Genomic DNA, 23,135 nt, shown 5'->3' on the forward strand with positions numbered 1-23,135 from the left:
TTAGTGAATGTGAAATAGCATTTAATAACAAAATTGCAACCTTCTTTACAAGCGCTGCTGCGTTGGTGTTGCATTGCTGATACGCCACGTTGCTAGTACTTTGCTCTAATGGCTTGATTGACTATTAGCACACTTTCGCGTGTTCAGTTGAATGCATTTTTTTTGAAAAAATGCATTCTACTGAACACGCAGTAGTCAAGCTAGTAAACTTTTTTATTCATACGAAGATATTAAAATACTCTAAACACGTTAATGAACAACTAGATAAAGTTAATGAGTGGTTTGTAAGTTACAAACTTTCTCTGAATGCTGAAAAAACTAAATTTATATTATTTCACAGATAAAATTAATACTAATAACATCCCATTGAATTTATTAAACCTTATTATAAACAAAACTATTATTTAAAAGAATTAATCAATAAATTTTTTAGGAGTGGAGTTGAATGAAAATTTACGATGGAACTTTCATATCAACAGTTTAGAAAAAAAAAATTCAAAAAATATTGGAGTGATACATTCTTTTGAATTACATACAAAACTACAAAAAAAAATTTACAGTAGGGGAAGTTGGTGCACAGTGGATCGGATTTCTTTATTTTTTAAATTGAGCAAAAGTTAAAATATGTATTTCATTTTTTTCAAGGTGAAAGGGTTGAGATATATGTCCTTCATGATAATAAATCACTAAAACCCAAATATTCATTATTTAACGGCTCACAGAAGGGTTTAAAGGGAGTTGTGTTATATTATTCATTGTGACCCAGCACTGGGGCACAGTGAATAGTTGAACACAGCCGTGAACTAATGATAGTGAATAGAGGCATAGCCAAATAACTTTAAGGTTAAGGGAGTAAATACACTATACTTTTGGTATACTTTTATTAATTAGATTATATATAATCTAATTAGTTAAAGTATTAAAAATATTGTATAAAATCGAAAAAATAGACGTTTTGGTAATTTAAAAGAAAAAAAAATTTTTATTGATAAAAAAATTTATAAAAGTATTAAAAAATTATTCAAATATTATTATTCATAACTTAAAACTAATAAATTCATTTTCATGTAGTTTGTTTGTTAAAAATGCAAAAATTTAATCTTTATGATCATTAATGAGGCAGAGTGAATCAACCTACTCACTGTACCCCAATTCACTGTCTAATTTCTTGGGACATGAGTGTTGTTAATTTCTTGGGACATGAGTGTTGTTAATTTCTTGGGACATGAGTGTTGTTAATTTCTTGGGACATGAGTGTTGTTAATTTCTTGGGACATGAGTGTTGTTAATTTCTTGGGACATGAGTGTTGTTAATTTCTTGGGACATGAGTGTTGTTAATTTCTTGGGACATGAGTGTTGTTAATTTCTTGGGACATGAGTGTTGTTAATTTCTTGGGACATGAGTGTTGTTAAAAGAAAAGTTAAACTACTAAAAGGATAAATATCAATAATTGAAATGAAAAACTTTAACTTTTGAAATTATTTCAACCATGATCTCAATAACAAACATAAGGACGGTAAGAAAGTTTACTTTAGTTAGCTAAAAACAAAAATTACCTAGTAAAAACCGGTAGTCAAAAATTATGAGATAGCAACTATAAATAAAGATATGGGCACATAAGATAGCTATAATAAGGATAGCTATGGGCACATAAGATAGCTATGGGCACATAAGATAGCTATGGGCACATAAGATAGTTATGGGCAACTATAAATAAAGATAGATATGGGCACATAAAATGATTAGGTTATCAAGATAAACAAAATTCTAATCTTTTTAGAAAATGCCTCTTTTTCACTGTGCCCCTCGATCCACTGTACCCCAACTTTTCCTAAATGCATGTCAAATTGCATTTAGAGCTAAGAGAGAAGAACCTTGCAAATCTTTCCTGTGTTTACTCAGAGCTTAAATATTTGTAAAATTAATTTAATTCTAATTTTACTCTTTATAGAACTAAGTTAGGAACTTCGCAAAAAATACTATTAGTGAAATCTGTCATAAATACACTACTAGATTCTCACAGAACAACTTTGTTGTTCCAAAATATAGCTTGAAATTAGGCTCATACTCATACTCTTAAGTATCATTGAGAATTTCTATAAAAAATATTTTTAGATAATAAAAAGATAACCACTCTAGATCTATTAAAAATATAAATATAAAGGGTTCTTTTTTTTCATGGATTACGAAACGTTAGATTTAAATGTTTCTTTTAAATAAAATTAAACTAAAATAAAAAATAACGAAGTTTGTTAATGTTATTACCTTTATCTCAGAATGGTATATGTGTGTGCGCGTGTGTGTGTGTGTTCGTGTGTGTGTGTATTATATTTACTTGTTTTTTACTACTGTAGAAAATGTTTAGCAATTACTATTTGTGATAAAACTTTTATATAACAATATTATATATTATATTCTAGCTTATATATTTGAGAATTTATAATAAGTAAATCATAAAAATTGGACATATATAATTATACAGTGGGTGGCCATTGAAATAGGGCCCTTGAGTTTTCTACACATTTTTGTGAAATTTTATCCGTAATGCAAAAAAAAAAAAAGGTTTACGGTAAAAAATAATTAAAAATTTAAAGAATAGTTGTTTATTATCAAATATAAATATAAAAACAAACTAATTTTTTTTTATATATATAAAAATTGTAATGTTATCAATATTTTGTAAATCCACCCTTTGCTGCTATAACAGCTTCTACTCTCCGTGGCATGTTGTCAATGCATTTCTCTGCCAATTCTTTTATGTGAGGGTTTCGATGCCAACCTTCAATTAATTTTTCAATAAGCTGGGTTTTATTTGTCACCAGTTCTTTTGAAGAAACCTCCCGTTTTAATATCTCACACAGGTTTTTTATAGGATTTAGATCCGGGGAATTTCCAGGCCATCAAGCAGTGGAATTTTTTTCTCTCCAAGAAACTTTTTAATGGATTTTACCGTTGGCAAGGGGCAGAATCTTGCATAAATATAAATTCGCTATCTGGAAACCATTCCGAGACTAGAGGAATGAGCTTTTGTTCCAAAACATCTTTGAATTGGTCCTTTACGGGAGGGCTTTACATGTCCCTTGGACTATGTAAAGCCTTCCCGTACCCTTACCACATATAACGGACCACACCATAATTGACAATGGATGTTTTACTGTCTCGATAATGCAGTCTGGATTAAATTTTTTACCCACCCTTCGTCGTACAAATGAGGCTCTGTCGTCCAAGATCTGAAACGTGGATTCGTCAGAAAAGCACACCTGAAAACAAATGTTTCAAAAAATGTTAGTCTTTCATTAATGTAAAGAAAATCGAGAAATAAAACAGAAAATGACATGTTTAAGAAATAAATACCTTTCTCCAATCATCTGTTGTCATATTGCGGTGTTTTGTAGCCCATTTCAGTCTTTTATCCTTCATGGCAGGCGTTAATTTTGTTTTTTTCGCAAGACGATAACACTTAAAGCCTAACTGATCTAAGCGTCTCCTGACTGTGCGATCACTAATATTAATTCCAGCATCTTCAATCAATGTAGTGATTGTTTTTCTGGGTTTCTTTCTATTCTTCAAGCAAATATTCCTGATAATTCTCTCAGACCTTGGCGTTGTAAGGCGTTTTCCTTTACAGTTTTTACGGAGAGTGGATATAGGGTTTTCGCCATTTTTTTGTTTTTGATGCTATTCTTTGCACAGTCTGCCTAGATACGCCAATTCTTCTTGAAATTTCTCGTTTAGAATAGTTAGTGTTGCTTAAAAGTGACATTATTTCACTTTTTTTACAAACATTCACATCTTTTTTTTTACCCATTGTCAGAAACTTTAAAAAATTTAAAAGACAAATAAACACACTACAAAAATATGTAAAAGAAAATTATAAAAGTTGAAATAATACATTATTTCAACTTTTATAATTTTCTTTTACATATTTTTGTATATTTTTGGAAAAACTACTTTCAAAGAAGTCTTTCACTTAATAAAACACTTAAAAAATTAAAATTTTGAAAAATAGTCGTTTAAAACTAACGTTTGAAGAAAGATCCTCAACACACACAAAACAAGCTTCGGCACTCTACAAATAGTAACTGAATACAATTTCTCGGTTTTACTTGTCAAAACATGCAAAATACAGTGTTGCTAGCAACAAAATAGTGTTGCCTACACAATAATTTGTAATAATGTCGTAAATAATTATGAAAAATTGTGAATTTTACTTTTGAAAAGTGAATTAATGCTGACAATATAACAAAAAACGTGATGGCCCTATTTTAATGGCCACCCACTGTATATGTATATATATATATATATATATATATATATATATATATATATATATATATATATATATATATATATATATATATATATATATATATATATATATATATACAGGCCGGGGAGTCCCACGTCTCTATAGAGACAAAACAAAAAACGTCAAAGAAAAATTATATATGAATCAGCTAATCATTATTATTTATTCAACCAAAAATTGAAAAATTACAAGTTTTTTATAATTTAACAAAATTAGGTTAGGTGTCACTCATATAGTTAAAAACTAGTCATTGGAATGACACCTAAATAAAATTAATAAACAAACAAAAAAATTAACAGCAATAATAATAAATAAAAGCATGCGTAAATTAAATTAATTTAATAAATAATAAGACAAATAAATATGAAAACACTCAATAACAACAGCAAACGAAAATGAAAATAATTAGCAAAACAGCACAAATAAAAACAAACTTTACACAAAGGAAAAGGCAAAACACAAAAACTTATGTTATTTTTGGCGAAGAAAGGTGAAGAAAATGCGGTAATATAGAAAAGCAGAAAACAGCAATAAAAATAATTAGCTACAAACGCACAAATAACAACACACTTTACGCAAACAAAAAGGCAACACATAAACTACAAAATGAAGGTTTCTTGGCAATCTCTTTATAAAACCAACAAAGATTTTCAGTGCAATTTAGATCTGGGCTATTTGGTAGCCAAGTTAGACACTCAATATTTTTGCTTTCGAACCATTCAGAGACAATTTTAGCCCTGTGACATCTTGCTGAAAAATGAACGGAGTGCTTTGCTCAAGTGCATCAGTTGATGGTAACAAGTTGTTATTTAAAATATTGACGTAATAAATAGAGTTGAGTTGACCATCAAATAATTTAAACATAACTAGACCATAATATGTCATGCAGCACCATATTCCAGGCCTTGTTAAGAAGCGCTACGCAGCTCGCATTTTGCTTGCGAAAAGGCGATTTGCCTACGCGTTCAGCAGTTTTGCGCTACGCAAAATCTTTTATTTAAATTATCTTTTGATTACCGTTAACGTGACGTTTATTCAGAAGAAATAAAGTCGTTAACCGCAACTGTAAAATAATAGATTTTTTTGTTAAAGAAACAGTTTGTTTCATAATTTTTTTTTTGTTATTAAAAATTAGTTAAAAAAAAAAAGTGTTTTAAGTTTTATCTTAAGGAATTAAATATATAAATTCCTTTTAAATATAAAAATTATTTTTAGTCATAATAAGTTTAAAAAATGCACGATTTATTTTGATGTAAATATTTTATTAATAAGATATATTGTTTATTGTTAATTCAATAACGTAGAGTTTTAATGACGTTCATTTAATTTATGAAAATAAATTATGATCACGAACATGTTATCGCACAGTGGACCAGAGAGACCGCCAGGTTTTATGTCGTGTCAATTAAACAAAACTTTTTTTATTTAAGAGTATTTATTTTATAATAATAGAAAAAGTTGTTTTTAAAATCTAAACCAAGTGCTAAGGGTCCCAAATGGAGCAAAAGGGAAGATTGAGGGGCCCCAAACCCATTTAAGATTTTTTTTTTCAATTGTATTTTTTTTTTCTCCCTGCATTTAGTTTAGAAGTTTATATTTGCAAAATTATTTTAAAATTATTATATTTCATTAGTCAGATACAGTGCCCCCAGGATCTAATAAAAAATATAAAACTCTTTTACTTTTTTAGTTTATTTTTTATTTATCAATCTTTTTTCTTTAATTTATTTAGATAAATTGAATAAAATTTAAAACAATAAAACGAATAATATTTACAAATATTACTGATATATGGAACATAAACCAACTAAACATAACTAACTCTTCTTCCGTTAAAGTCAATCACAGAAGAGAGGAGTCTTTCGCCATATTCTTTGTTTGCAACTTTTCGCTTGAACCTGTTCCATGTTGGTTTGAATTTTGAATGAATTGATTCTCCGCATTGTTCAGCAAACTTAGACAAGCCACAATTGTGGTATTCAACAAAAGGTTGCACATGACATAAGAGTATATGTACTTTCCAACTAATTGAAAGTTTTTTCCCAAGTATGTCAGCAATTTCTTGAGCAGATAAAAAGGAGTTCTTAAATTTTAGAATGGCCTGCTGATACTCAAGCTCAAGTGTTCTACCGAAACAAGAATCTTTTACAACCTTAAAATCTTTTAAACACTGAACAATTGGCACAAGATCAGGATATTCATACAAAACAACTTTTTCCAACTCATCAACACACTTTAGTATCTGGTTTGAATTATTCCCATCCCAACCTCTACCTTGATATCCTCTCTGTAGTACACCATTATTTTTCAAAAAATTATCAAATCCTGGCCAAAGATCCATTAATAAACATCCCAGTGTAGTTACTATTCCTATCAGGATATGTAATTCAGGTGGAGGTACTAAATGTTGGATTAGTGTTTCTGGATCTTCATCGAGGTAGAGAATTCTTGGATATATCACATTCATAAAATGTTTCATATTGGATTTCCTTGAACTATTTTCTACCGTGTATCTTTGATACCAATAGTCAAGGCTTCCAAGTGTTCGCAGTTTACCACAAACTTCACTTGAGTCTCCTTCACACCAAAGACAAGCTTTTTTTCCTGCATGGCTTGAAATTCCAAAAACTGCATTAGCACATTTCAAATCAAAAGCTGCTGAAAACTTAACATCTTGTAAATTTAGTTTCTCTAAAATTATTCTTAAATTGAAGTTTGATTCTTGCACATCTTCAACTATGGAGAGGATTTGACAGCGTTGTACACCACTGTTTAAGTATAAATTTGAAGTAGTATTTTCATTAACATCAAAAACATTTACAATGACCTTCATGAAACCACCTCCTCCATCCATAGAAATACGAACAAAAGCTGATTGAGGATCAAGACTACGTTGATTTATTAAATCTAGAATAAAACTAGATGTGTTTTGAACAAAAACAAGGTCTTTTATAGAAGTACCATCAGTACTATCAAGGAAGTTGACCTGAAAAATAACAATAAGTAAAAAAAAAACTTTAAACGATATAATTAATTTTTAATACTAAAAAATATATTAGTGCTACCTTTTCTACTTGATAAAAATGAGATAAAGACTCTTCTAGGTCACTCATTTTTCCAAAAATGTTGTTTTCTACTGCTGACTTACTTCCCATTCCTTTTCGAAGAGTAGATATCAATACCCCTGTTTTATTCAGGGAAAGTTCTAACACTATTTGAAGTTCCTTAATCATCTGAAGAGATACTTGTTTTACTGACCTAGATATAAATGAAAAAAATAATAATATTTTCTCATTTGATAAATATGTATTCAACAGTCTATATATGTACCTTCTCTTTGCTTTGTTATCAGGACATCCAACTGTAATCGTCAATGGGTTTCCGCCAGAAGACAAAATAAATTGTTCCCCATTTGCAATTTTGTCAGTCTTCATTTTTGCTTTTATTATACCAGACGCAACTTGCTCTGCTTGCAAATTTCCTAGACTTAATGCTAATAAGATCAGGTTCTCTACTGCAGATAAAGAAGAGCAGTTGTGTAAATATCCTTGTGCAACAGTTGAAAAACATCTACTACATAATTTGGAAGACACATTTGAGTTTAATATATTAGGAACTTCTTTGGTATGAATTATTGAAGATGAAGCTGTTCTTGTCATCATCCTCCATTCAATCTTAAATCAAATTTAAAAGCTATTAATTAATGATATAAATATATATAAATATAAATATATGAATATATATATATATTTATATATATATATATATATATATATATATATATATATATATATATATATATATATATATATACATATATATATATATATATATATATATATATATATATATATATATATATATATATATATATCAATTTTAGAGATTTATTGTTTTGTTTAATATTTACATACTTTAGCAATCTTTTCTCCCCATAAACCTCGATGAGGTTTTCCAGCCTTTAGTAGGTAGAGATTTCTCTGACAACCAGAACATATAACATTAGGATAGCTGCACACATCCAGAGAATATCCTGAATAAACAAACAACTTCATCATTTCTTCTACAGTTGAATTTACACTACTTAAAGACTTTGATCTGGCTCCAAACATTTGCCAACAACAGCAGCATACAGCATCTCGTTGAAAAACAATATTTTCCATTTAAACAAGTTAAAAAAGAACTAGATACGCTATATTTTTTATAATCTGCAATATAAGATATTATACTAAAAATAATAAAATATAAATTTATAGGTATCTTTAAGATAATAAAAAATAAATTATATATATATATATATATATATATATATATATATATATATATATATATATATATATATATATATATATATATATATATATATATATATATATATATATATATATATTTATGAAAAGTAATATAAAAGCACAATATCCACATATAAAACCCTTTTTAAGCTATCTTTTTTGCGATTATATAAAATTCTTTATATAATCGCGCACCCTGGATTTTATTTGCTATGCGAAAGAATTATACTTTTAATGTTGCCTAATTTGTTATTTTTAGTTAACGTTTGTTTATAAATAAAAATTATCATTTATTTTATATTTTTATAATTTAGTGTTATTTTCATCATTTAAAAAATATCAGCTTCTAAATTTCTTCTGTATAATAATTATTCAAACATTTTTCAGCAATTGATGATAATAAAAACCAGTTTTTTCAGACACCATAAATAGTTACTTCATTTCTGTTAAATTTTTAAAGGCGCAAAAAGGAATTTTTAAAAAGAAGTTGGTTTTTTATATTTTAATTCAAATATTTTTAACTTCTAATGTAAAAAAGACCACTTTTTAGTAACTTTCAGACCTATGTTTTTATATGATTTCTAATCAGTATAATATTTTCAATCATAATCAATTGAAAAAATGGGTAGGTGGAAACTATCTTAACACCCTGTTTTGGCCCATTTTTGGCCCTTAGCACTTTATTTTAATTTCAAAAACCCTTTTTTCTACATATAAACTAAAAATACTCTTGAATAAAAACGGTTTGATTCAATTGACACGACATAAAACCTGGCGGTCTCTCTGGTCCACTGTGATCGGTAACTGGATAAATAACAAAAAAAAAATTTGTTTAAAAACATTATTAAAAAGAGTTCACAAATTAAATAAGAAAAAATGTATTAACAGTTAATAAAATAACCAAAAACCAAATACAAAATCATAAGAAAATAAACAAATATTTTACGTTTCATGAAAAAAATATTTTTTTCAAAATAAAATTTAGTTCATATTTGAAAAAAATAATAAAAATGATTTTTTTAATAAGAACTTAGATTTTATTTGTAACTTTTGTTATAGTGAGAAAAAAACAAACTGTTTGTATGATTTTTAACGCGTTAATAAAATAACTTTAATTACAATGCGGTATTTGAAAAGACGCTAGTGACGCAATATAACTTCTAACGATGCAAAATATATTTGCTGAGTTGAGTTACTTAGAAATGCGCTACGCGTTTTCGCTACGCAGCGAAATCTCGTAACAAGGCCTGATATTCCAACCGACCCGCTACCTTGTTTTGTTCTTTGAACGATATAATCGAGATTATATTTTTTTAAAGGCTGCCTGCGAACTATAATTCGGTTTTTTCGGTCATCATCCTCAATATTTATCTCATCACTGAACATTACTGCCCTCCATTTTTCTTTAAACCATTCTTTGATGCTTTGGCAAAATTCTTTTCGCTTTTTATATATTGTTTGGTAAGTCGCGGTTGTAGAACAGCTTTTTTCCATAACATATTATTAGCTATAGGTTTCCTACGCACAAGTGATGCCGATGCTTGACGTCCATTTGAAAGCCTCCATTCCCTACTTAATTCATACGACAGCATGGTTCGATTTTTCTTTGCCAACCTGATTAAAAGGCGATCATCATTGGGTGTCGTCAAACGCGATCTTACAGAACAATTGCGATCAATGTAAGATTTTGACTTTTTGGATCTTTTGATGATTGTTAGCACCGAACTATGCGATCGCTTTATTATTTTTCCAATTTCACGAGCGGTTTAACCTTCCTGGTGAAAAATTGGCACCACTTTTACACGATCTTCATAGCTTCTTAGCTTTTCTGCTCATTTTTTCAAGAGAAAAGAACTTTTTTTGCTTGAAATTAAATATATATTTTTTTAATACTTTTATTGGTAATGACTCAGGTAATATTTAAACAAAAAAAAGTAATAAAATAAATCAAAAAAAGACGTTTCCGTCGCATTTAGCACAAAAAGTTCTTTGTGGTTCTTAACTTTTTCACACAAAATATATTTAAAAAAATTAACTCATAATATTTAATCCTTATTTTTATAGGTTCTATGAACTAATTTTCAAAAATTAAAACTTTTTTTTTCATGTTCTACTTAATATGTTTGAAAAAAAGAGACTATTTTATTATCTTATGAATAAAAATTAATTTTATTTGAAAAAAATATTTTTTTTTATTTAGTGGTTCTTAACTTTTTCACACAAAATATATTTAAAAAAATTAACTCATAATATTTAATCCTTATTTTTATAGGTTCTATGAACTAATTTTCAAAAATTAAAACTTTTTTTTTCATGTTCTACTTAATATGTTTGAAAAAAAGAGACTATTTTATTATCTTATGAATAAAAATTAATTTTATTTGAAAAAAATATTTTTTTTTATTTAGTGGTTCTTAACTTTTTCACAATATTGTGTGTGTGTATGTATATATATATATGTATATATATATATATATATATATATATATATATATATATATATATATATATATATATATATATATATATATATATATATATATATATATATATATATATATATTATTTTAAAACATCAAGAAATACAGTTTCTCTCAATACAAATAATATTATTTTATAAGAAATTTTCGCTGGGTTATAGATACCAGCATCATCAGCTTGTAAAATGTTACAATAATTTTTAATCGTTATAGTTTATATAAAATTGTTACTATTGACGTCAGCGGTTGAATGGCTTCTTTTGATTTTTAAATTTTAAAAATGGCGTCCAAAACATAGTTTTTACATATTGGCCTTCATCAAGGTTAATTCCGCCGTTTCGCGCAGAGCACATGTTGTTTTGTATTTCTAACGCCTCTCTAATTTTTCTTTCAAACTTTTTATTTTCTACTTTTAACGTTCTTGTTTTTTCCCAAATAATATTTTCTTTGCAAAAGGTTTTATGATATGCTAATGCAGATTGATTAGGCTTGTTTTCATTAATGCTCTTCTGATGTTGATGCATCCGCGTACTTACCTGCATTTTTGTTTCACCTATGTAGACTTTGGAGCAGTTGCATTTTATTATATACGTTCCAGGTTGGCTGTGACTTGGTAGTTTTGTTTTGTTTTTTGATGTTAATAAAGATCTTAAATTTGGGTTTGATTTAAATACTGCTCTGTACCCTGCTTTTCGGAATATTTTTCGAAGTTTTGGTGAAAGGCCTGGTACCCAAGGTAAAGACACTACTGGAAGATTGTTGCATTCTGATGGAATTTTGTTTTTATTTTGTCTTCTTTGGGGTATGAATTTTTTATATACTTTTTTTTAGGTATGAATATAAATTAGCTCGTGAATATAATTGGAATGTCAAAAATAAAGCTATTAAAGGATTTGAGGTAATCAAATTTTTTCGTCAATTTTTTCACCTTAGTGATGTGCATTGAATTTTCCAAATAGAACACAAGTTTTAGATTTAGAGCGAACATTTTTTTAGAGGGACAACCTAGCATGAACATTTCCAGAGTAATAACAAGTAGATAAGTCAGTGATACCGTTATATCATTTTGATAAAAAAAATTATTGTAACATTTTACAAGCTGATGATGCTGGTATCTATAACCCAGCGAAAATTTCTTATAAAATAATATTATTTGTATTGAGAGAAACTGTATTTCTTGATGTTTTAAAATAATATATAATATACTCTCATACAAGATGTCATCTTTCAAATATATATATATATATATATATATATATATATATATATATATATATATATATATATATATATATATATATATATACACATACATACATACATACATACATACATACATACATACATACATACATACATACATACATACATACATACATACATACATACATACATACATACATACATACATACATACATACATACATACATACATACCCTGGGTATTGTAGAGAGGTCACCACCGCCTCCCACTCCATAAAAAATCAGAAAATTTTTTTCCTAAAATAAATTCACCTCCCCAAGACTCCATAGTGTTAAGTATGTTTAAATTTTTTTACTGTAGTGATCCTACAGTAAAGGTAGGGCTACTAACACAGTTTATTTTTTCGCAACTTTCTAAACCTTGAACTCTAAAACATGAACCTTGTTGGCCACTGCTCGGAAAAACAGTTTGAATTAAGTTAACTAAGGCATACTGAAGAGACTTTTTGTTATCATAGAAAAGAAATTGCAAAGACTAAAATATATCTAATTGATTTTATTGTTTTAGTTTTAAAACTATTCATTTTGTAGAACTCTCTCCTACTCAAGATCAGGTTAAAAATGAATCAAACATTGTTATTGTTTATGGATTTCAATTCATTTAATTTTAAGATTCAGTTTTAATCTAAACTCAATCAAATGAAACTATATATATAACAAAATGGAAGCGATTTTTAATTAGGACAAAAGCGGCTTTTAGTATCGAAATTAGACATCTACATTATACAATATATATCATTAGTGTGAATAGGCTATAATTAAATATATTCTATTCACTATTTCCACGTTTAATAAAAAAAAAGCAAAGTACTCCAATGAAAATTGAAAAATCAAATATAAAAAATTAGATTTTTTTTTTGATATTTAAATTCAAAAGTAATCTAGAACATTTGAGTGTACATTCGTCGACTGACTATTTTGGGATAGGCGCAGTCTAGTTTATATATGGAGACTGACTATCTAGGAATATGTGTAATGGAGTGTAAATACATCAATGAGAGTTTTGTCAGGCAATCTTTCAATTAAAAAAAGTACTTCTCAAAGTTTTTTTTATCACGTTACTATTATTACAATTTTATTTATTTGAGAATGAAAAGTTATCTTTATTTAAAAAATTTTAATTTTCTATTATTACTTTAGATTAAATTGCTTTCAAAACACGAGTGAAACTTTATTTTTTTGAATTAGTGTAATTAATTTTTTTTCTAACGCGCGAATAGGCTGTTATAAGGTATACTCTATTTGCACGAGCGTGCTAATAGACTGACCCTATATTTAAACGGTAGAAAAAACAAAAAAACAAGCTAAACAACAATAAAAAAGTTTATTGTAGTTTAGTTGAGTTACTTTAAAACATAAAATAAAAATATAAAAAAGTTTTTATATTCATACTCTTACCAAAATGGTATTTTAAGTAACAGTCAAAACTTACCAGTTCAAAGTTCAACTTTTTACCGGTAACTACTTCAAACTTTGGTGGTTCATCTATAATAAACTTTTCAATCAAACTTTTGTAGTTAGGCAACGTTGAATTTAATGAATTTTCTGTTGAAAAGCCATCATCTTTTTGGATTATCGGATTTTGTTTATCGCGAATTGAAAGTATCAAGTCGTTATTAGATTTAAAACCATTTTCATGTTTTTTTTCGATTAAAAATGTTCGTTCCAGCTCATCAGCATTCTGTAAGACGCCAAAAGTTTGATTTTCGGAGTTATCTTTTACATTTACGGAATTCATTTATTTTTTTCAACTTTTTAAATAGTAGTACACTCAAAATGTTTATGAAAAAGAAATATACTAAAAAAATAAACACTCTCAAAAATTATATTTAACAAATTTAATTGTTTTAAACTTTTTGTCAAAAAAAACTAATTTTTGTTCAGTGCGTCATAGAACTGTGGCTTTGAAACATATTATTTTAAAGCCACATAAACTTAGTTTGCCAGGTGTGTATTATAAAACTGACTTACATGAATAGGGTTCGGACTGTTGTAATTGTAATTTAAAAATTAAATACAATAACACATTAAAATACAATAACATTGTATTGTAATACCAGAGATGTAAATAAAACATTATTTATTGTTATTGTATTGCTGTGATGAAAAACAGTTACAATCACAATTGTATTGTTTTTGTTCTAACAATACATAGAAATCCTAAAGCTTTTGTATTGTATTGCAGTGATGTAAAACAATTACAATAACTATTGTATTGTTATTACAATAACTATTGAATTGTCTTGATAAAAAACAGTTTCAACAAATATTGTGGTGTATTTATTGTATTACTATTTTAAAGACCAATAGCTATTGCATTTTAAAGTATTTAGATTCGTTGTCACACGCATTTATTGTTATTTGGGCACTAAAAAATTCAGAGGGCACGTGAAGATCGTTTTTAGCAGTCATTTACATATATAGTTTGATTTATTTTGAGTTCAATTGTATAAATGTTGAAGGAATAATTTATTTAGTATTAACATTAATAACACTTATTCAAAGTCATACAAGTATAAAATTTATAAAATGTTTGTAATGTTATAATGTTATTATGTGTTATAACTTTTGCCTTTTTTTTTAATTTTGTCTAAACTGATATTGAAATGTTTCACCGGATGATGACGTCTAAACGAATTGATTAACTACATAAAGCGCGTGAAAATAATTTATTTTTATTATTATAAATAACCACTAACGAGTAATAAATTACAGCATTATGGAATCAGAGAACCATTGACCTGGATAATTATATATTATATTGTCTAAACATGTGAACTTTTATTTTGCTACAATTTTTTCTACATTTTCAGATTACTCATCATCTATCAGACTAGAGTAAGTGTTATCAAAACATTTAATGTCTGTTGTAAAAGGAAAAAACTAAGTGGAAGAAATGGTAGGAATTGATTATGTATACATATCTATCCCCAGCAGTAAAGGAGAAACAGGTCAAATAAAACTCACTTCTATAAAGCTATGTAATGTTTGCAACTAGGATGAGTGATATTCGAAAAATAAAATAGAAATAGAATCGATTATCATATATTGATTGTATCTATTGAAATAGGGTACAAATAATATATGATTATTGATTCTATTTCTGGTCACATGACTAAGTTTTGACATGACAATATTTTTTTTCATTACAATAACAATAAATTGGTATTGTATTGTAAAGATGAGTTGTGATGCAATATCTATTGTTATTGTAGTGGGTCATTACAATACTTTTTTTTTCAGATATTTGTTATTGTATTATGAAGATGAATTGCAATACAATATTTATTGTTACTGTATTACAGTATCACAAATATTGTAAATCACAGGTTGTTGTTATTTGTTATTGTTATTTGTTATTTGTTATTGTTATTTGTTATTTGTTATTTTTATTTGTTATTGTTTTTAAAAAAGTTAGTAAAATAACAATAGTTATTGTTTCTGTTTTTGTTTTCATTACAATTACAACAGTCCAAACTCTATACATGAATTTAACTCTACACATGAATTTAATCACAATTACAGTTTATAAACAAGGCATGAGTTACCAAGACACTTTTAATTTTATAAAAAGCATCAGAGAAAAAAGGCTTAGTTGTTTAAATTTACCAAAAGAAGTTTATTTAAACATTAAACGTTATTTCTTCCACTTTTTTTTTCTTTTAAAGAAGCAAACATTTTATGTTTTACATAATAAAAAAATATCATATAGGAGTTATAATTTTTCCATCACACAGTGAATTGCGATATATAAGTTAGGTAGAAAAATTCCAATTCAACGACTAATTGATATAATTGTTAATATTTTTGTAGCAGCGACCCCTCATTAAAAAAATGTTAAGGTCTTAAATGTCATAAACATTCTAAGGCAATTAGTATAAGCCATTTAAAATAACGTTTAAATTTAATTTATGAAAAAATTTAGTTACAAATTTTATAATAAAATAAGAATGTATGTTAAAATATGGTTTGTAAGGTTGTAACATCATTTTTTTAAATTAATTTTTCAACGTACACTGCTTTATGTATCGACATGTATTCGAGCTAATTTTTGAAAAGTGTATAAAAAAGACCATAGCTGCACAAAGATTTATAATTTATCATTCCATTGGTTCACAATTTTTTCAGATCGTGTGTGCTTTTTTTTAAATATATAGTTATTTAAAGAATAATAGAAATAAAATATTATAAAGTTTTGTTATTTTGTACTTTTACGTTACTGATGTAACTAATGCAACTCACAGTTCAAAGCAGCCGAAACGCAATGGTTAGCGCGCTTGCTTCAGAAGCTAAAGATCATGATTCAACGCCACCTCTGAGAAAATTTTATAACATCGGTTGGCAAAGAGGCGTGAACTTATTTCAAATGCTCTCCCGTGGTGCTCTGTAATAAGACTGTAAGGACTTCTGGGGGCACCTAATATCAAAAAGAAAAAAAGAAAAAGAAAGAGGTCTTTGCCGTTAAAAATTTCATGAATTTTATGGTCTGCAGCCAATAGCTTCAGGGTTTTCACATATATGTGATGATATCTGGTTAACAAATAAATGTGAAAATATCAGTGTTATCAAATATATGTGATGGTACCTGCAACCCATTTTATAAAAGACCATTTTTTAGCTAAAATTATAAATGGGTTAGTGCAGATAAAAAATTTAAAATAAGTATATATCATATCTATCTTTTTTTTTTCACCTTAAGAAAGTTGAGGTAAATCCGAAATAAAAATATTCATTTTTGTAAACAGAAGAAAAAGACAGGATATTTAATGTTTCTTTCTTATCATAGCCGACAGAAATCTCTAAATATCTGCAAAAAACTTTTTTTTTTTAAAAACCATAATTTTACAACAGTAAATTTATGTACAAATAATCTAAGAAATATTTTAAACGAGTTGATTCTTCTGACATATGTCACGAAAATATTCTCATAAAATTATAATTTTTGAGTAATATTTACATTGATCAATAAATAAAAACTCAATACAATTGATGAATTCCATCGTGACGGAATCACCGATTTGAGCTTATTTTCCACATTTATGTTATAAAAATAAAAAAACTGTAATGTGCATATTGTTATTCTATATGATATATGTGTTTATACTTGGCCTGATATACTTCTAATACCAAAAAACTATAAATACATAATAATAACATAATTTTACCTCTAAAAGGTACATAATTTTACCTCTAAAAGGGTACTTGAATAAAGTCTAGAAAGCTACTGAATAAAACTACGAAACATTCAGTTCAAGATTCAAATTAATTAACAAATATTGATAGCAAGTGCAACTTAGAAGTATTGTGATCTACCATCACACTATCAACAGTGTGATTTCCTGACAGAAACTCATACATGTTTACAACAAAAATGTTACGCATACACAGCGACTTCAAAGTGTATGAGTGGTGAATTAAATAAAAGACTTTGTCGTGAAGGTGGTACACTAATAAAGCCAAACACTAATATTTTTCTGGTGAGATATATAAAAAAATACGAAATGAAGTTCTTTTACATCCATAATGGCAGAAAAGCTGCCTAAAGTTGAATAACTTTGTGACGTAATGTCTCATAAATTTTTTCTCGTTTAAACTTAATATATTGTTGCATTATAGTTTTTTATTCCGGTTGACAGATGCATTTTTAATTTAAGGACTTTTTTTAAATTTAATCACAAATTATTGAAAATATGCTCAAAACACTAAGTGATTTGATTTAATATAGTAACTAATTTCTTTACTAAAAAATTGAACAGGATTTTTTAAAGCCCTATCAGTTAACTAAATTTCTGTAGTACTCTGAATTTAGCCTAAAAATTTCAGTCAAAGATCATTAGCCATTGTAAAGATATTACGTTTCAAAGTTACCCTAGTATTTCGAAAATCAAAAATTGTAAAAAACACATTTAATTTTTTTTTTGAGTAAAATCTTGTTTTAAATCCACCATAAACATATGACAGATAAACAGTTTCATTTGGCTTTTGTTACTCTTTGACTACTGATCTTAGCTTTTTTTTCTTTGCTTTTGTATTGACTTTCGCTTCATTTGATTTACACAAGATTTGTCAAACTGAGTAGATGTTATGACTGTTATATACCCAGTCAAAGTTTTAAACACTCAAAATATCTTTACTCTTATCAATAAAATGAATAACAGCAGAGTATGGTACTATTTCAACTATTTTTTTACTGAAAAAAGTGTTTTTGTTCTTCGAATCTCTGGACCTTATGATGGCATTCAAGGACTTTTTCAGATTTTGTGTCTAACCATGGAGATATTTCAGTAGTAGTTAATTTTCTTGCAACCTTTTATAAACTGTTGTTAGTAAGTTTTTAATCTATAGTAGAATTGAGTTTGGTGATATATAGTGCTTTGTTTTAAAAGAAGCCGATTTAACTTACGCTTAAGGGGTTAAAGAGTTTTTGTTTTAATGCTTATGCGTTGCTAAGGCTCAAAGCCATAAAAAATGCAATTTTTAAATGTTTTATACTTTTAAATAGTACAAGATGATTCATGGCCTACTGTTATTATAATATTTAATAACAGTAGGCCATGGATGATTATATCAAATGAAAGAGAATAAAATTTGAAATTTTTTTCACATTTTACTCCAAAATCCACCAAAAAGATGACAGTTTTGGCTTGTTTACTTTGCATGACAGATTTGTTTTTTGAGTTAATTTGTTAGCAGTTTTAATAGATATATTAGGTAGAAAAATTCTTGCATAAGAAAAAAAATGTAATTTTTACAAATCTTGTAAATTTTTTCTTTCAAAGTTTTTCATGAAAAACTTAAAGAATAAAAATAATAACCGTTTTTAAGAGGCTTTGTTGTATTGAAATTTTTGAAGCGCGGATCTCTGGACGGCCACTCTTACTGCGAGATACGGCCCAAGATATTATAGATTTTATAACATGTCGGGACGTATTTTATAATAAACTACGTAGTTTATAATTATATATATATATATATATATATATTTTTATTTGATTTTTTTTAATTTATTTTTTACTTTTATAGTTTTTTATTTTTTATTTATTGCAATCATTTTTACAAACTAAGAATATGCAAGTTTGCTTGCCGTTTAAACGACGATATTCCATTTAAGTCTTTTACTTTTTGATTTTTCTAGTTTTTTCATGTTATGGAGCCTTGTGACATAATAGAAAATTAGGAACCCCGGGTTTTAGTTTTTTTAATATAATAGTTATAGAAGGTATTTGATCGCAGATTACAACTTTGAGAAAATGATGAAAAAAATGTGTCTAAAAAGAGTTTGATCGCATATTATTGTTATATTTGAACATAAAAACAAGAATCTGATATAAATTAAGTTTTTACAAGTTTAAGACTTTCATATTTGTTATCGCATTAGAAAGATTGTCCATTCTACTTAGATAATCAATTGCTTTACAAGCATGGTTTTGTAAGCCTTATAGTTTGATTTATTTTATTTTGTGTATATTAGCCCACACTATATTAGCATATGTGAGATGACTATTTAGACTATTAGACTGAAGTAGAGTTTTTTTCTTGAGCAGAAATCAAGAAACGGGCGGCATTTATACAAAATACCTATTGCAGATGATATTTTTGATTCAATGTGTCCAATATGATTTCTCCATGATAAAGTTTTATGAATTTAAACACCAAAAAACTTTGCATATTTTTCCCGCTTTATTGTTAAGTTGTTAATGAGCAACTCTGGAAATTTTAACGATTGAGACATTGATTGACCTGTTTTATGAAATAAAACGTTGTTAGTTTTTTCACGGTTTAAGGATAGTTTATTTGCTCTAAAACATAAATAAAGTTTTCCAGTTCAGTATTGATTGTTCCAAACATCGGTTTTAAATTACTATGATTGTAAAACAAAGTTGTGTCATCAGCATACATTATTGGAGATACTATGGATGATACGCTTTATGCATATCATTTATGTAAATTTAAAAAAATAATGGTCCTAATATTGAGTCTTGAGGGACCCCACACTCAATATCAAGAACACTTGACTCTTTGTTTATTGCAAACTACTTTCTGTTACTCAGATAGTTTTTCACCCATTAATACATTAGTATACCATAATGTTTTAATTTTGATAGTAAGATGTTGTGGTCAATTGTATCGGATGCCTTTGAAAGGTCTATAAATACTCCCACTACATGAGTTCAATGTAGCTGCTATGTTGAACAACTTTTTCGAAAATCAAATTGATTTTCATATAAAAGTTTGTTTAACTTCAAGTAATTATAAATTCGATTGTAGATTACTTTTTCATAAACTTTAGGGAACACTGGTAGGAGGGAAATTGGACGGCAGTCAGACATATTATTATAATCTCCATTTTTATAAACAGGATTGACTTTAGCAACTTTTAACATATTAGGAAAAGAACTGTATTCAAAAGAAGATGATATTAGATAAAATAAAGGTTTTCTAATACATTCAATGACGTGCGTTGCTAAATTGCTAGTAATGTCGTCATATCCGCTTATTTCGCTTTAGTTCAGTCGGAGCTTTGTTAAACTCTTTATACAATATTTTTTCATTTGATATAGATGATAGGGGTTTTTCTCCAATAAATTCATCAAACTTCTTATTTGGTATCACTATTTTTAAAGCTAGACTGGGACCAAGATTTACAAAGTGTTTGTTAAGTTCATGGTAAATACCTGATTCATTTGTAAGGTATTTATTATCACAAAATATTTTTTGAGGTATGCTAAAGGATTTCTTTTTTTCTCTATCAGTTACTTCGTTTATAATCGACCATGTTATTTTAATAATTAATTTTTATTTAGCAGATTACAATAATACATTATTTTAGCTTGTCTAATACTTTTTTGAAAAAACTGTTTATAGGCTTTGTATGTTTTTTCATCACTTTCATCCTTTGATTTAAAAAATTTTATTTAAAGTTTTTGCTTTCTATTAGACAATTTTATAAGATTACTCGTCAGCTATAGATTTTTTAACTTTTAATTTTTTACTTCAGACGTTATTATTGGACTGACAGTATCAAAAATATATTTAAAAGTAGCCGTAAAGTTATTAAATGCCTCATTTTGATCCTTAGCTGAATATACATTTTCCCAAGACTCCTCAAGTAGTTTATTTTTTAAGTTATTGAGATTTTTTTTAGTAAGCTTTCTTTTAGTGACATGACATTTTTTATTATCACTATTAGATAAAATACCAGGTGCAATGTGAAAAATGGGGAAATGATCAGAAAAATCAGCAATTAAAATACTAGATTCAAAATCAGAATTATAAGAGTTGTTTGATAAAATATTGTCAATGGCAGAAGAAGTTTTTTTGCGTATTTCTTGTTGGTTTAAAAATAGTAGGAATTATATTAAATTCAAGTAATGAATCAAAAAAATATTTAATGTTGGAAAACCTTTCGTAATGTAAAGCATCTAGATATTATAATAAACTTGCTCTAAACAGTTTTGAAAAATTTGGTTGAAGTAAATAAGACGTGGCAAAAAAAAAAACAACAATTTAAGCAAACAATGTTGTCAGCGCAACCGACAGTTTCTAAAAATAGTATACATTACTTCTAACAGCAAGATTTATTAAAGAGTAATAAAGAATGAAAAAAACAAATTTGAATTATACAAACTTTACATATGACTGTAATATTGAAGCTGTGCTGACTAGATGTGGGTGATAATACTTATGCCTAGGCCTAATGCAAATTGAAATAATGTTTGAAACTTAAAGAAAAAAGCACTTAAACTTTAAACATTTAAAAACGTTTAAAACATTTAAACTTTTTCTGAAATAAAATTGATTAAGGAGTAAAAATTCTTTATACGAACAAAAGCTCAAATCAGCCCAGTTAGACTGGTCAGCATTGTTACTAAATTTAAATTGTATTTCCTTTACTTTTCGCAGTTCCATTAAATTTATTAAAGTGGATATACCTCTTGAGTTTCATTAATTATGAAATCATCTCTGCAGATTTAGATCTCAATGATCAGACATTCAAAGTTATTGGGATTTATCGTAGCTGTGGTTGTGGAAAAATAGCTATTGACGATATGGAAACAAGAGTTAAATGTTTTTTTAAATTGTGTTCCACTTATAAAGTTGTGCTCATACGTGGGGATTTTAACTTACCTGGTTTAAACTGGCACTTTTATCATGGTCCAGACAGTGTTATCTATAACTTTTTTTTACGATTTATAAATAACTATGGTTTTAGTCAGTATGTTAATCAACCTATAACATATCATCTTAGATCTTATATGAGCACTTCTTCTACATTTATCAAGGATCTTTGCATCAAACCACCCATTGGAATACAAAGGGAGGGAGCGGAGAAAAAAGGGGGAGGGAGATAGGAATTTTATCCCAGATTTAATAAACAGGGAGTGGGTTTAATATAAGGAAACTTCTTGCTTTATATAAATAAAAGTTTAGGTTGTTCAACCACGTATATGAAAAAAATCTAAACATTTATCATCAAGATTTGAAAACCGAAAACTTATTTTTTCGTAGATTGATTGAAAATAGAGAACGACGCGTCGTAGAATAACTGTCGCGACCGTTATTCTATAAACGAGTATTTGAACGAATAATCGTTTGTAGAATAAACTTTATAGAATATTTAACTGTTTCGAACATTTGTTTGTTTTTATTTGTTGAACGATTACTGAACAAATAATCATCGTTCAGCAAATAAATGTTTTACAAATCGTCGCGTTAGTTTGACAAGGTTCTAACTGAACCGCGATTAGTTTTGAGTAAATCATGTTAAAAATTGTTATGTTCCTACCAT

General features: G+C 27.3%; 1 protein-coding gene across 1 annotated transcript; it reads right to left on the reverse strand.

Annotated features, from left to right (window-relative positions):
* Positions 1 to 5,993: 5,993 nt before the first annotated feature.
* On the reverse strand, positions 5,994 to 8,535 carry LOC136091597 (uncharacterized). Its single transcript, XM_065819289.1, has 4 exons — positions 8,226 to 8,535; positions 7,642 to 7,985; positions 7,377 to 7,569; positions 5,994 to 7,297 (listed from the first exon to the last, which is right to left on the reverse strand). The coding sequence occupies exons 1-4, from the start codon at positions 8,472 to 8,474 to the stop codon at positions 6,119 to 6,121; spliced, it is 1,965 nt and encodes a 654-aa protein (XP_065675361.1). The 5' UTR covers positions 8,475 to 8,535; the 3' UTR covers positions 5,994 to 6,118.
* Between the last annotated feature and the right edge of the window lie 14,600 nt (positions 8,536 to 23,135).

Source organism: Hydra vulgaris, chromosome 15, assembly GCF_038396675.1.
Source record: "Hydra vulgaris chromosome 15, alternate assembly HydraT2T_AEP".
Taxonomy (NCBI): domain Eukaryota; kingdom Metazoa; phylum Cnidaria; class Hydrozoa; order Anthoathecata; family Hydridae; genus Hydra; species Hydra vulgaris.